The sequence below is a fragment of the Arachis hypogaea genome, chromosome 7 (genome assembly GCF_003086295.3).
Source record: "Arachis hypogaea cultivar Tifrunner chromosome 7, arahy.Tifrunner.gnm2.J5K5, whole genome shotgun sequence".
Classification (NCBI taxonomy): Eukaryota; Viridiplantae; Streptophyta; class Magnoliopsida; order Fabales; family Fabaceae; genus Arachis; species Arachis hypogaea.
The window spans coordinates 22,774,855-22,790,583 of NC_092042.1; the positions used below are offsets into that span (position 1 = coordinate 22,774,855).

A 15,729-nucleotide genomic window follows, 5' to 3' on the forward strand; every position below is an offset into this window, starting at 1 on the left:
ATTTAACTCGTTTTGTGCACTCTAATGAACTTTCTTATTCTCAAATTAATTCTGAATTTTTCATTGAACAAAAGAAAAATATCAGAAAAAGAAACATTGAAATTCAACTAATTGAACTTCAAGTTCTTGAAAAATTAAAAATCATTAGATACATGTAGGAAAGATGTAGTACCTTTGACACTACTCATTCTCTTCAACTAATTGAACTTCAAGTTTCTTCAAAATTCTAGAATTAAGACTATCCTGAGAATTAAAATTAAAATCTAACTAAAACAAATATTAAAACAAACTTTATAAGAGATCAATTGAGACCAACCCACACTAATTCAAAATCAACTAATCACTTTTTTTCTCATCGATAATTTTCTTTTCAACCCCATTCTCAATTGATCTTTTATACATCTTCATCTACCAACAGATTACAGTATAAAAATTAGTAAATTAGCATTTATTTGAAACAAAATCAAGAAAATCATAGAAAACACGATGATGATACCAATACTGTTCTGAGGGGTCGTTCGAGATAGAAAACGTCGATGGAAGTCGAACATCTTAATGCACAATGTACCCAAATGGAGAAAACTGGGATAATCCAAGAAAGGATCCAGAAACACGAACTGGATGGGGATAAAGAAAACTGGGTTGAAGATCAGGATTTCAGAGTGACACCAACACCATGCAGAGAGAAACCGAGAAAAAGGACAGAAAGACAAGTCACACGGTGGAGATGGAAGAATCGGGATCACAACACCCACAGAGAAGATCGAGGCAGGAAGGCGAGAGTGGCAACAGCTAGCAAAAGGAGAAACCATAATCAAATTAACAGAAAATTCCAAAGAATGAAGTGAAAACCCCAAAAATTTATAACAGCTAGCAACAAAGGAGAAACCCAAATCACATGCAACAAACAATTTAACAGCTAGCAAAAAGGAGAAACCATAATCAAATTAACATAAAAAAAAATGAAGAAGATGAACCCAAATCATAAATCATAATCAAATTAACAGCAACTTTCAAAGAATGAAGTGAAGAACATGAACCCAGAAACCCACCAAAATAGATACACAATTTGCAAAATAGCAGATCCACAAACCCTAGACATTAAAACCTACAATAAACGTGTAAGACAGGATACACAATGAAGGAAAAGAAGAAGAATGAAGAGGAAAACAGATTTGGAATTAAAGGGCCCAGAAGAATGTAGCTGATTGATTGATTGGAGAGCTTCAATTTGAGAGTCTATGGCAAAATCCCTAACCTTCGATGAACGGCGGGGAAGCAGAGTCCCGAAAAATAGAGCCTGTAGACAACGTATCGTAGGACGGAGGAAAGAAAATTAGGAGAAGGAGGCAAGGGATCTAGGGTTCGAATTGATCATTACCTGTTAAATCAAATTCGTGAAAAAAGAGAGCTTGCGTGCGTGAATGGAGAAGAGACAGCTGATCGGCGGAAACAGAGGGAAACACATGCTCGTTGAGGTGGGGTTGCCACGCTGGAGGAGAGGTGCCACCTGGGATAGGAGCCGGCCTGGAACGCGGGGAGGTCTCCAGCTCGGAAATGAAACCACGGCTATCTAGTGTATAATGATATATAGGGGATTAGGGGTGCCTCTAGAAGACATAGTGATAAGCAAGTATTCATAAAGTAAGTGACATTGATTTTTAGATTTGTTGTTGGGTGCGTGATACTTTTACCTGATGTATATTTCCATTCTTATTAAAGGATTAAGTTTCCTCTTTTTTCCTTTTTCCATGTCTGAAGACAAGATACATTTTAGCCTTTTGAAAAAAATTAGATGAATACATGTAAAAAATACTCTGGTACTTATGTCATTATCAATATGAGAAGTATATTGGATTTTTTTAAATAAAAAACATTTTATTTATTAAAATATATCATTTGTAGCATTTTTATCAAAATTCATCGTATTTTTTATCTCGTTTACAATATAAACGAAATAAAAATAGACATATCTTGTTTATGCAGTAAATGAGATAAGACCTAAGAGGGTAAATGTATATATTTCGTTTACAGTATAAACGAAATACATGTATTCTTATTTGTTTATTCTGTAAACAAGATACGTGAATATATATAACGTTTACAGTTTAAACGAGATACGTTTCAACAAATTTTCAGCAGCTATAAAAGGATGTGCAGCCTTTTCTATTCTCCACAAACATTTCACTTCTTTTTCTCTTCCTTTTTTCTTCCGAAAAATAAGCCAAAATGTCTAGTAGTAGTGGATATGTGGTTGTAAGTATATATCCCAATTGCCATATGAGAAATAGTGATACTCGCGTGATATTTGAGTGCCAAAATCTCATTCTGTTGCATACCCAGTGAGTAAGTTCTTTATCGGAGTTGAAAAGACTGATATTGGGTAGCATTGGTGGTAACGGAAGAAAAGAGATTGGAAGGATGGGGTATTAGCACAGATGGGAAATTGAGTTTTTCAGTTTTGTCTATTTTGCCTCCATGGCGACGAGAATGTGCGCCTCATGTTTGATATCCATGGGAGAATCATGGCAGAACAAGTGATGAAGTTTTCTGCGGAGGTAGGTGATGTTGGTGGCGGTAGGTCTGGCCAGTCGAATTTTGTGCAAAACGACCCTCCTCTTGCACCACCACTGCTACATGTAGTGGAAGACATGGACGCTGATGGTGGGATTCCGACGAAGAGTATGTTGCGGATAGCAATGACAGTAGTTGTTCAGAAAACCATGTATGTATTATTTCGTTAGGGGAGGTGCATAGGGTTGGAGAAGCACACAAGTGTTTAGCACTCATCATGTCCCAGGACCATCGACAGTTGGACAGCAATCTCATCTATAGTGTCATCCTGCCGTTGATACAGTCCAGCCCATCCATTAACATTTTTGTTCTACAAGGTGTAGTTAGGCAAAGCTATCACTTCAAACCCTCATACAAAAAGGTCTGGATGGCAAAGTAAAAGGCTATTACGCAGATGTATGGTGATTGGGAGGAGTCATACAATAAGGTGTCGAGGTTGCTGTAAGCACTGTAGAGTTGTTGTCCCAGAACGATATGTGAGTTTAGGGCTGTACCGTACTATGATAGTCACCTTATGGTGCGTGATTGTAGCATGTTTGATAAAGTATTTTGGGTCTTCCCTACCTGTGTGGAGGCTTTCAAGCATTGTAAACCGTTCGTCTCTGTCGATGGCATGTATTTGTATGGCAAATATGGTGGTGTTTTGTTTATTGCAGTGGCACAAGACGGTAACAGTAATATCCTTCCTGTAGCATTTACAATTGTTGATTTTGAGACCACCGAGCCTTGGTCTTTCTTCCTTACCAATTTGAGATGACATGTGACTCCACAAGATGGTCTGTTAATTATTTCTGATAGATTTTATGCTATCAAGGCTGCATTGAGAGCCGATGATAGTGGTTGGCAGCCTCCTAGAGTGTTTCATGCTTATTGTGTCAGGCACATGACAGCGAATTTCATGTCTCATTTCAAGTCTGCCGAGGAAAAGTAATATCTCACAAATGCATATTATAGTCCAAACCAAGCTGGGTACGAGTGGTACATGGATGTCTTGAGAGGTTTGTCGTGAGAGATAGCAAATTGGGCTAGTAGGTTCAACAAAGAGATCTGACATAATACTGCAGCAACGGTCGAAGGTTTGGACACATGATAACGAACCTCTCCAAGTGCATAAATGTAGTACTTAAGGGTACATATTATTTACTGATTTCAGCCATTGTGCGATGCACCTACGAGAGGCTGCAGCAGTTGTTTCTCAGGAAGGGAAAGGAGGCACATGTACAACTTGGGGCGGGGAATCAATTTTTTCAATGGATGATAGCTGCTGTTGAGAAGAACAAAGAGGGGATATTGAAGATCTGAGTTACACACTACGACAGACGGGCTTCAGTGTTTGTGGTTGAAGAGTTAGAGCCTTTCGAGGGTTGGTCGCAAGATCCGTTTCGTGTTCAGTTGACGGCAGGTACGTCTGACTATGGCCTTTTTCAATCACTCCATTTTCCATGTCGTCATAAACCAGTCGCGGGATACGTATAAACCAGTCGCATAGGGTGGACACCACTGGAAAAATGTCTGGTATATCCAATAGACTAGCAGTGGAGTGTATCATGCAATGACTATGGTGGCTCAATATGCTGCATAGTATATGGAGTGATATGTCCATGCAAGCATCGCAAAACCCCAAGATAAAGAACGACACTTCTGAAAGTCATCAAGTAGTGGCAACCACTAGAGATAGACCAGATTGTTTGACTTGTCAGTCATCAGGTAACTCCTAATCATCAAAAGTATGTAACACCTCATGTACTATCGGAGGGTGCCTGGATCATCGGTATCGGGCATCTGTCGGAGTCGCTCTTGAAGCCGTGTCAGCTTGAGGAAGAAAAACTCCTTCCTCTGTGCACCCTGCTGCTGAACTGCAGGAGGTCTGGCACCAAGTAGCCGCTCCACCAACTCCCAGGTCTCAGCCCTATACCATGTGTGAAAATCATAGAAGCACCCACCCACCAACTCTCCATGCGTATGTAACTCGAAGTGGTAGGTAACATCTTGCAGGGTGATGATGCACTCACCCTATGACAGGTGAAAAGTGTGGGTCTCAGGACGCCACCGCTCCACGAATGTCGTGATCAGGGAGTTGTCAAATACGAAGTCTCTGAGTGGCACCGTGTCGCCAAAGCCAACCTCCTTCAACTAGGGGACAATGGCATCTAGTGGGGTAAGTGTGTGACTTACTCGTTTGGAGAGAAGCTGGCGGGACATTTGATAAAAAAATAAAAAACTGAATAAGAATCTATAAAGCTATAACCTATCAAATTTAACACAAAAAAGACTTCCAATAAACATTCACATCACAAATTAATTTAACTGATAAGTAAAAACAAATTCAACAAATAAGTAAAAATATTTACTTAATAAATTAACTTAAATAAAAATATTTACTCAATTATTTAATAACTAAATTAATAAATGTAACACCCTAATTTTTAACACGTCATGATCGTACTAAAAATAAAGTATTACTACTCTACTTTCTTTTATTAGCTATTTAATATTGAACCTTTAGTTCGATATCACGTTTCATTTTTATAGAAAAAAATCCAGAAAATTGTTTTTAGTAATTAAAATCACATATCAAATGTCTTCAAATAATAATAATCATATAATTATTAATAACAATAAATGCTATACAAATGAATTCAATATAAAACTTGAATACAATAATTATCCATCTGGATAAAATAAAAGCTAAAACAACAAGGGCGATGGAACTCTATAAAAACAGCAGGTATCACAAGTAAATCTACTAATCGTCCGCAGCTTCATATTAAATCTTTGAACCTATCACTAAAAGGGTGGAAGATTTTGGGGTAAGAACAAACCGCACGTTCTCAGTAGGGAATGTGAATGCCGTAAAAGTAATGAATTTAATGCAAATAATTAACTTACTTAGTAAAACTATTTTGTTAAACTTTTGAAAATACTTTTATTTCTACTTTAGATAAATAATTACTTTTCTTTAAATTTCTAAATTCAAAACAGATTTTAATCACAAAATTAGTCATACTAACCATCTCTCAGCCACATATCATTTTTCAACCACAAAATCTCACCTCAATACATCCGTGAACTAACAGCACAAGTAAGGAATTCAAACCAACATACAAACAAGTTAAACAGCACAATCACAGAGAATAACACAAGCAAACACAACCAAATGCAAATGTGCAAACAACATGATGCATGTCTATTCCTAATGCAGGCCATGAGCTCATGTCTCGATTGCCTATCCGCTCCTGACATTACCCGGACATGGGTCCCAGATATGGCTTTCCAGATGCATACATTGTGCTTATATAAGTCTTACGGCTAAGCCGCATACAATGTGACTTTCAATGTGCTTACATTTGGAAAACAGTTCTCAGTGTGTGGGCGTCCCCACTATACATTTGGCACTAAGGCCCAAACAAAGTCGCATCTGCTCTCCTGTGGCAGACAATCTTTCAAAATTTTTTCTTTAATCTTTGTTCTCTACTCTCCTATTGCAGAGATTCCTTTAATTATCTCTCTTTCCTTTATTTTTCTTTCTTATCAAACCGAACTCATATCATAATTGAAATTCAAAATTCTACTTTTCTTAAAACATTCTACTTTTCTTAGTAAATTGAAATTCAAAATAGAATAAATCTTTTCTTAACTAAATAAATCTCAAATAATTTAATTTTTCAAAACCCAATCTTTAAAAAAAATAGCATTTCAAACAAAGTCTCTGATTTTATAAAATTTCGACAACACCTCCCCTAAAACTCGGACTTAACCACCCTTAGGGTTTTTCTTTCTCATCAATTCACCAGCCATTTTCTCAACAACGATCAAAATAGCAAGATTCTCAACCCATTTAGTTTAGTGACCAAAGCTATTGATAATATTTGGTGAATATGGATTAGCGAAAACATAGGATGAATATTTGGTGAAAGGAAGTTTAGGATGCTTAGTGAATTTTTATTATAATGCATTGTATTTATTTAGCACTTTTATCGTACTGGAACCCATGGATCGGGAGTTTTTATTCCGTATATATCTCTTGTTTTTCAGATATAGGTCCAGGTGCTCAGAAGTGAGCTGTGGTTCATCTGAGAGATGGCGAAGATCTTTATATTCTCTACTTTATATTTTGCTTAGAATCTCTCTACCTTTATTTTAAAAAGCCTATATTATGTATTGAACTCTTTTAAACTTGCCTATAGAGGTTTTCATGTTTCTTTTGGGAGAGATTAGGAGATACTGTTGTCAACTACTGTTATACTGTACCCTAGCCGGCCTAAACTTCGCGGGTTGCGACTAGTGGCTATTTACTTATGTTATATATCTATATACTGTCCTTCTCTTATTCTCCTTAATGCCTTTATCTGTGTATCGCTTTTGACTTCATGTTTTATCTTTAGTTGTCGATGCGTGAGTGATACAACTTCGCGATTTTATTTTTACTCTTTTCAGCCTTCTTGATTAATACTCCTTTCAACTTTACTTATAATTATGTATTAAAAAAATTTTCCTTGAGAATCGTACTACCTTATTATCATTGACTTATGACTCGAGTATAAGGATTTGAATATTAGAGTATTACAAAAATTTATATTTTAAAATTTAAAATTTAGAATTTAGTCTTTAATATTTAAAAATAGTGAAATATTTGCCAAAAATATTATATTTTGTTGGTCAATTAGCATTGAATTTATTGACCACAATAATATCCAACTCACATAAAAGTATTTTATTCTATTTTGTATTTAATTTTGGTAAAACATTAATTAATTTTGAATTTAATTATGATGTATTCCAACTTCTAAAAATATATGCTAAGATTGTTATTAATAAAATTTTTAAATTTTTATTTTAATAAATGCTCAACAAATCATTAAAAATTCAACTTTATAATTCTACTAAAAAAAATTTTAATTAAAAATTTTAATTTTACCAAATTTATTTTATTTAATATTTATTAATTATAATGATAATTAATAAATATTAAATAAAATAAGTTTGAACTATTTTAACTAATTTTTTTATCTTTCAAATATTATTATTATGAAATAAAAGGTACATTATAAAAATAATTACATAATGTATAAACAAAAGTTATATAAATTATATGTGTTATTTATGGAAAATACATTGCTAAGACTAGTTAATAATTAATTACTTATATTTTATTTACCAAAAAGACAAAAATATATTTTGATTAAATTAGTTAATAAATTATTATTTATAATTTATAATGAAATTTTCTAATAATTTATAGAAAATATTTACAATTATTATTTTTTTAATTTATTATTAAATGTACTCTTTGTTATATTCATGATATGTATTATTAAATGTACTCTTTATTGTACTCTTTATATACGTTTGCACCATAATACATGTTGGTAAATACATGGTAAATAAAATTGAAGTGTGTCAATTTATTGTATATTACGTCCACACTGGTAAATCAAATTGAACTCATTGAATTTACAAGAAACCAAACTATGCATGCATGAAACTTGTGTGATTGATATGTGCCCTGAGTCTAGGGTTTGTTGAGTGCTCTGCTAGGGTTTAGGAGAAATCCTAATTTTGTGAGTTATTCACTAGGTCCATCTGGACAACAATGGCAGCGCCTGCTGCCTCGCTTCCTTCAGATCTGTCTAATCCTGTTTCAGCAGGGAGTGAGGAGGAGACGGTAGTGAGATTTGATAATGAAGATATACAAGAAGGAGTGGAGAAATGTTCGAAAAGTCTGGTTGACAGATTGTTGGCGGACAGAGGGTTTAGTTCTGGAACTCTAGAAGCAGCTCTTACAGCCATCTGGAGACAACCAGATGGATTTAAAGTTCTGAATCATGGAGGCAATATTTTCCAATTCTTCTTTGATAAAGAGATAGATCTGATTAGAGTCGAAAAGGGAGCACCTTGGCTCTTTAAGAATTATATTTTGAATCTGAAAAGATGGGAGGAAGACCTGCAGATAAAGGAAGAAGAGTTCATTCATGTCCCTATCTGGGTACAATTGTGGGGAGTCCCAGAGCATTGCAAAACAAAAAATCTGGGAAAGAAGGTGGGGGAGGCGTTGGGAAAGGTCTTAGATGTTGATCTGTTCACGATTCGAGGGAAAGACGAGAGAATTCTCAAGATTCAGGTTTTGCTGGATATCACAAAACCCTTAAGAAGATGTCTCAAAATTGCGGGCAGCAATAATAAAGTGACTGAATTAAAGCTTCGGTATGAGAGGATCGGAAATTTTTGTCATTATTGTGGATATATCGGTCATGAAGTTAGAACATGCAGCAATTACCTGGAAGATTCAGTAGCTGGTGAAAATAGAGAGGAGATGTGGGGGGGCATGGCTTCGGGCTGAGCAGACTGGGTGGAGAGTGGATAAGAAAAAGGAGAACCAAAACCCAAACGCTGCTGCAAATCCAGAGGAAGAAAAGCACAAGACCAAAAAACCAACTCCTATTAGCCTAATAAGAGGGTTTGCTAGTCTATCGGTTCAAGATGGCAACTCTCAAATTAGAGGAATAGAGGGTGTTCCAAGAAGGGGAGAAACTCAGGAGGGGGAAAGAAGAGAAAAGGAGGATGGAGCGGACAGTATGGAAAGATTCGAAAAAAGAGGTAAAGAAGGTACTATTGATGCAGAAAATTCAATCCAGCTCAATACAGAGGAATGCAGGGTTTTGAGCAGTAAAACTAATAATACAAATGGTAAGAAGACAATAAAAAGACAGAACTTGAAACACCTGGCAAGAAAGAGTATAGGCAGTTCAGTGTTGGGGTCTAAAAGAAGATCAGAGGAGGAGGAAAATAATGCAAGTAGTAAAAAGTTATGCCAAGAAGTCAGTACACCAGCTGAAATGGGAGAAGGTGCCACCCAACATATGGCACCTCAGGAGGTATGAAACTGATGATGCGGAACTGTCGGGGTTTGGGGAAACCCCTGACAGTTCACAACATACAAGGGATCGTTAGGTCTCATTCCCCCGATGTACTATTTCTATGTGAAACAAAAAATAGTATGTCGAAAGTAGAAGGAGTTCTGAGGTGCAAATCCTAAACTGGGACAACTTCTATATCCATTTTAGGTGCAGAGGCCAGCAACAAGAATCGATAAGGGAGGTTATTGGTGTGTATTTGGACACTGATGAAGCAAAAAGAAGAGATCAGTTCAATCAAATAAACCAATTAATTGGCATAAGTAGCAACAAAATGACAATCATGGGGGACTTCAATGCAATCACAACTCACCATGAAAAGGAAGGCGGCAGATCCAAATCAAATACATCTATCCAAGACTTTAATGATTTCATTAATTCTGGAAATCTAATGGACTTGGGATATGAAGGAGAAAAATTTACATGGTGCAATAGGCAGTTCGGAGGGAACCTAATTAGGGAGAGGTTGGACCGGGTGTTGGTTAGTAGGAGTTGGAGAGAAGAATTTCCAAATGCATATGTCACTCATTTGGAAGATTTTGGTTCAGACCACAGGCCTTTATTATTGTGTGAGGAACGACAAATGAGGAAAAATAAGAGGAGGTTCAGATTTCAAGAAAGGTGGTGCGAGAATGAAGACGTAGTTAACCTAATCAAGCAAGCTTGGAAGCATGAAATTGAGGGTTCCCCTATGTTCAGGCTTGCTGGAAAATTGAAGCACTGCAGACACAAGTTAGTAGAATGGCAGAAAAATTCCTCGTCAAATTCACTAATCAGAATCCAAAGCATAAAAACCAGACTTGCTGCAGAATCTAGTAAAGGAATTCTGGCTGATCCGATTGATGTTCGAATATTGGAAGCAGAGCTGGAGGATGAGTTGGTAAGCGAAGAACGGTTCTGGAGAGAAAAATCGAGGGTACAGTGGCTAAAGTGGGGAGATAAAAATACAAAATTCTTTCATTCCAAATATAAAGCAAGGAATAGAAGAAATAAGATTCACCACTTGGAAGATGAAGAGGGCAACATAGCAGAAGATGCAGAAGGAATTGCAAATATGGCTCAACACTACTTTACTAAACTCTTCACCTCAAGTAATCCGCGAGATCCAGCAGGGGAAATTGCGGGTATTCCAGGAAAAATTACTGCCGCCACTAATAGAACGCTTGTCAGGCCTATCTCAGATGATGAAATCAAGAATGCAGCGTTCTCTATCAACCCATTTTCTGCCCCGGGAGATGATGGATTCACAGCAAAATTTTTTCAATTTTTCTGGGAGATTATACAAAAGGATGTGATTCTAGCAGTAAGAAGCTTCTTTTCGGGAGGTAAAATCCTAAAGGCATTCAATCATACTCATATTTGTCTTATTCCAAAGGTTGATAATGCTAGGTCTATGAATCAAATTCGTCCTATAAGTCTTAGCAGCGTTTTCTACAAAATCATATCTAAGATACTAGTGCATAGATTGCAACTAGTCATGAATAGAGTGATAAGCGATTCTCAGAGTGCTTTTATTAAAGGCAGACTAATCAGTGATAATGTCTTAATAGCGCATGAATTTATGCATTTCCTGAAAAATAAGACGTACGGAGAATGTGATTTTGCCCTGAAACTAGATATGAGTAAGGCCTACGACAGAGTGGAGTGGTCTTTTGTGTGGGCTGTGATGCAGAAATTGGGGTTTTGCGACAAATGGTTGACTTGGATCAAAGAATGTGTGATGACGGTCTCTTATTCTGTTACTGTGGATGGACAACCACATGGGTTTTTTAAACCATGTAGAGGGCTACGTCAAGGCGACCCTCTTTCCCCCTATCTTTTCTTATTTTGCGCAGAGGGTTTATCCCATCTGCTCCACAGAGGAGAACAGAGGCAGGAAATTACTGGGCTGAGACTCAATCACATATGTCCTAGAGTGAGTCACCTATTTTTTGCAGATGATTCGATTCTCTTCAGCAAAGCTTCAGAAGAAGATTGCCAGAGTTTAATCCACATTTTACACACATATGAAGAAGTTAGTGGCCAAATAGTTAATTTGAACAAATCGTCAGTATTTTTTAGCAAGAACACACTTATTCCACTACGAGATCACTTAGCCAACATCCTTCAAGTTCCGCATGTGGGTAATCAGAATAAGTACTTAGGCCTGCCATCGGTGATACAGAGATCTAAAAGGACGACTTTCAACTACATAAAAGATAAGGTTAACAAAAAGCTTCAACATTGGAAAAGGGGTTTACTATCCACTAGTGGTAGAGAGACCCTTATTAAAGCAGTGGCATCGGCGGTTCCCATCTACACTCTAAGCTGTTTTAAACTCCCAGAATCACTCTTGGAAGAACTACAAAAGGCTATGCTACAGTTCTGGTGGGGTCAAAAAGCCTCTGAAAAGCGGATGCACTGGGTTGGTTGGCAGATTTCATGTAGGCCAAGGAGTCAGGGAGGGCTAAATTTCAAGGACCTCAAAGCCTTCAACCTTGCAATGCTAGCCAAGCAAGGTTGGAGACTCTTAACGCGTCCAAACTCTCTGATTGCCAAAGTTTATAAGGCTAAATATTACAGATTCTCAACATTCCTAGAAGCGCAGGCAGGCAATAACCCATCTTGGGGTTGGAGAAGTGTGTTAGATGGCAGGAAAGTATTAGAGAAAGGTATTCTCTGGAGAGTAGGAAGGGGTCATCTGATCCGGATAAAAGAAGATTCATGGGTTAAGGACTTCCTAGCAATTTCTCCAATTACTAATACAGATTCAAGTTATGCACCAGTTCGAGTCTCAGAATTAATCCTACCAACTAGACAGTGGAACCAAACAAAAATTAGACAGTTTTTCAGCACAGACATCGCAGAATCAATTCTCAACACCACAATCCATGAAGGAGAGGACTCAGTTACCTGGATGAAGGAGAAAAATGGTGGATATTCAGTGGCTTCTGGATACCGGTTGGCCTTCCAATTTTTTCATCCTCCAATTGACTTTCTTCTTGAAAATTGCAGAAATAAATATGTTTGGTCAAGTATATGGAAACTTAAAAATCAGCCAAAGGTTAAAAACTTCATATGGAAATTCATGCATGAAGGGCTATCTGTTAGGAGCAAGCTTCACTCCAGGATTCCGAACATAAATTCAAAATGCCCAAGGTGTGAGGAAGAAGAGGAATCGGTTACCCACTGTTTACTGACTTGTCCCGATTCTCTGGAAGCCTGGCAGAGAGTCCAAATCCAAGTTCCAGAAGAGTTGAATGAGAGCTGGCGATGGTGGGTCAACACCATGGAGAAGGTGAAGAGCAACGCAGAGTCAAACGAGAAGCTCGAACTGGTGGCCAATCTACTCTGGCAGCTTTGGAAAGCAAGAAATGAATTGGTATTTGAAGGAGTTAGACGATCACCATCTCTCAGTGTGGAGCTAGCACAGACAATGATAATTGAGAGAAAGAGGACAACCTAATTTTCCAATTGCCTTTTCCCCAAAATTGTAATAGCCTTTATTCTTAGTTAAACGCTGGTGGAACTATTCCAACTCCTTTTTGCCTGTTGTCCAAATTTGGACCTTTCATTATTTTAATAAAATAACCTATCTTAGCCAAAAAAAAAAAATATATGCATGCATGCATAAATCGAATCAGTTTTGTTCAATTTGTATCTTTCTACTAAATCAAATCTCATTCGATTTACTACTAAATATGCTAATTCTAACATGGCTACTTTTATTAAAAATATTCATTTGAGATATACACTTCGTTTAAATGATTTGTATAAATTTAAATTGGCATTAGTTTATTTAAGTTTTTTATCCTTATATTATTGAATTATTAAATTAAAAAGATTGAGTTAATAATTAAAAAAGATAATAAAAAATAATAAATTTTAATAATTTTTTAGTTTTTTTTAAATATTCTCTCTTCATTAATTTCATAATTTTGAAACTCTCTTTGCTCTTTTATTGTACCATCTCTCTTCATTAATTTCAAATTTTAGTATAGATTTTTTCGTTGAAATTAGAAACGTATTTCATTTTGGTCTTTAAGATTTTTTAAAATTATTAATTTATTTTTAAATTTATATTCTAAAAGATAAATTACTAAAATGGCATCTAAAAATTTATATTGATAAAAATAATTTGAATAAATTACTAAAATAATACTCAAAAGATCATATCATTGAAAAAAAATCCCAAAAAATATTAACGACAAATAAGTCATCAAAAAATTTAAAAACACGATAAAAAGAACTATATATTAAATATTAAATATATATTCTAAAAAATGACTTTAGAGATTAAATTTTGACTCAAATATTTATAATTATTATTAAAAAAAAGATCTTTTGATCCTTAAATTTAGTAATTTTTTGTCAAGTGGAATTTCTTTGTAAAAAAAATTATTGTTAATGACCATATTTTTTCCAAAAATAGAAAGAAAAATCTAGAGATCAAATTTTATTCCGAATTTTTTTGTACATTTTCTAAATATTTATTCAAATATTGCCACAAAATTGTAGATCAAATAAATAACTTGTTTGCTAAATATAAAAGTTTTATTGTTGCTTACAAAAATATAATATTCATTGGGTTTTTTTTGCTGTATCTTCAAATTATTCAGGAGTTGTTTTGTTAATAACATCTTTTTAAAAAAAATTTGTCTATCTTTTTAAAAAAATTTTGTCTGCAGTTAAATCTTTCGGGTACCAAATTAGTAGTTAACTCAAATAACTTTTAAAAATAAGAACAACAAATAAGCCATGAATGGTTAATCCGTGTTGATTATCGGAAACATCTAAAAGTTTATCGTTGATCCATGAATTACTACATGCACAAGATGAGATTCGAATCTCCCGATACTTACTTAAGCGAACTAGTAAGTTAACCATTAGACCAACCCAAGTTAGTTAAGTTCATGAATAGTTTGAAAATATAAAAAAATAATCAATGAATATTATATATTTTATAAGCAGACAAAAAACTTTTATATTTAACAAACTTATTCATTTGGTTTAAATTTTTATAAAAAATATTTGAATAATTATTTAAAAAACATACGTAAAAGATTAGAATAAATTTTGCTAAAATGTTCTAATAACACTATTTATAAATACATAAGTGGGAGGGTTTATTTAAAAGATAACAATTAAAAAAAATTAAGTTTCAATGACAATGATAGTACTGAATGCTTTTTTATTGGTATTCTTACAATGTTCTTAAAATTATTCATTTGGTAAAATTCTTAGTTTTTACTTAGATAATTTAGGATTCAAATGATGAGTAAGTTATTTGAATTTTAAAAATTTATAAATGAATTCCTATACTAAGAAAATTCAATTAGGTTATTTTCAATAATTATTTTTTATTAAAAAAATATTTTTTAAATATTTATTTTTATATTTGATGTAAGATAAATTATATAGAATGTTATAAAAATAAATAATTCTAAAATTATTACTTTTTATTAAAAAAATAACTAATAAGAATTTAATTATAAATTCAATTACAAATGTTTAAACCCTTGACTTACAGGTAAAATTATTGGTTTCTATTTTAAGATGTGACCAATGATAGTTAAGTCATACATATAAAAAGAGTAAACTATTATTTTTATCTATGAAATATCAGAACGTTGATAAATTTATCTACAAATAGATAAAACTATCATTTCTATTCATAAAAGATGGACTACTGCTAACGAAACTATCCAAACCCTAAAAAATTATTTGAAATCTCTAAAATTTCTTCTAATATAACCTAACTCTATCTCTTTTTACTCCACACCACCATTCTTTCAATCTCAAACTCTACCACCACCCAAATTCTTGCTCACCACCACTGTCATCACTGCCTCTTTATCTAATACCACGACAAAGACAGAAATAGAGTAATAACAATGGTAGCTTTGTAGTAGTGATTTCAGCGACCTTTAGTAGCAGCAGCGGCGACAAGATTTGCGCGCGTCCTTGTTTGAAATTATGTGTTCACCACCATTGATCCTCCATCAAATAAGGATCGTGAACGTTTTTTGTCTTCCTTCGTAAGCACGTATGAGGTCCTGCATGGTGGTGGTATTCTCGATTCCCTAGAGCTCTGCTTCGATGACCCAATCCTTGGTCTTCGTGTTACTTTTTACAAGAATATCGTGGACTCTAATTAGGACCATCTCCGATAACAGCTTCCGCGCCAGCATTTCGACTTGGAATCACTACTCATAGAGCTTCGAGGTTGGGGACTAAGGAGTTCGAAGATTCGGCAATATGT

General features: G+C 34.9%; 1 protein-coding gene across 1 annotated transcript; it reads left to right on the top strand.

The window, feature by feature from the left end:
- The first annotated feature begins 8,167 nt into the window (after positions 1-8,167).
- LOC112701287 (uncharacterized protein At4g02000-like) lies at positions 8,168-8,914 on the top strand. Its single transcript, XM_025752066.1, has one exon. It carries the CDS (start codon positions 8,168-8,170, stop codon positions 8,912-8,914), a length of 747 nt encoding a protein of 248 aa, XP_025607851.1.
- The last annotated feature ends 6,815 nt before the right edge of the window (positions 8,915-15,729 follow it).

Excerpts from the sequence above, each read along its gene's own strand:
- LOC112701287 (XM_025752066.1), top strand. The coding sequence starts at position 8,168 with ATGGCAGCGCCTGCTGCCTCGCTTCCTTCAGATCTGTCTAATCCTGTT.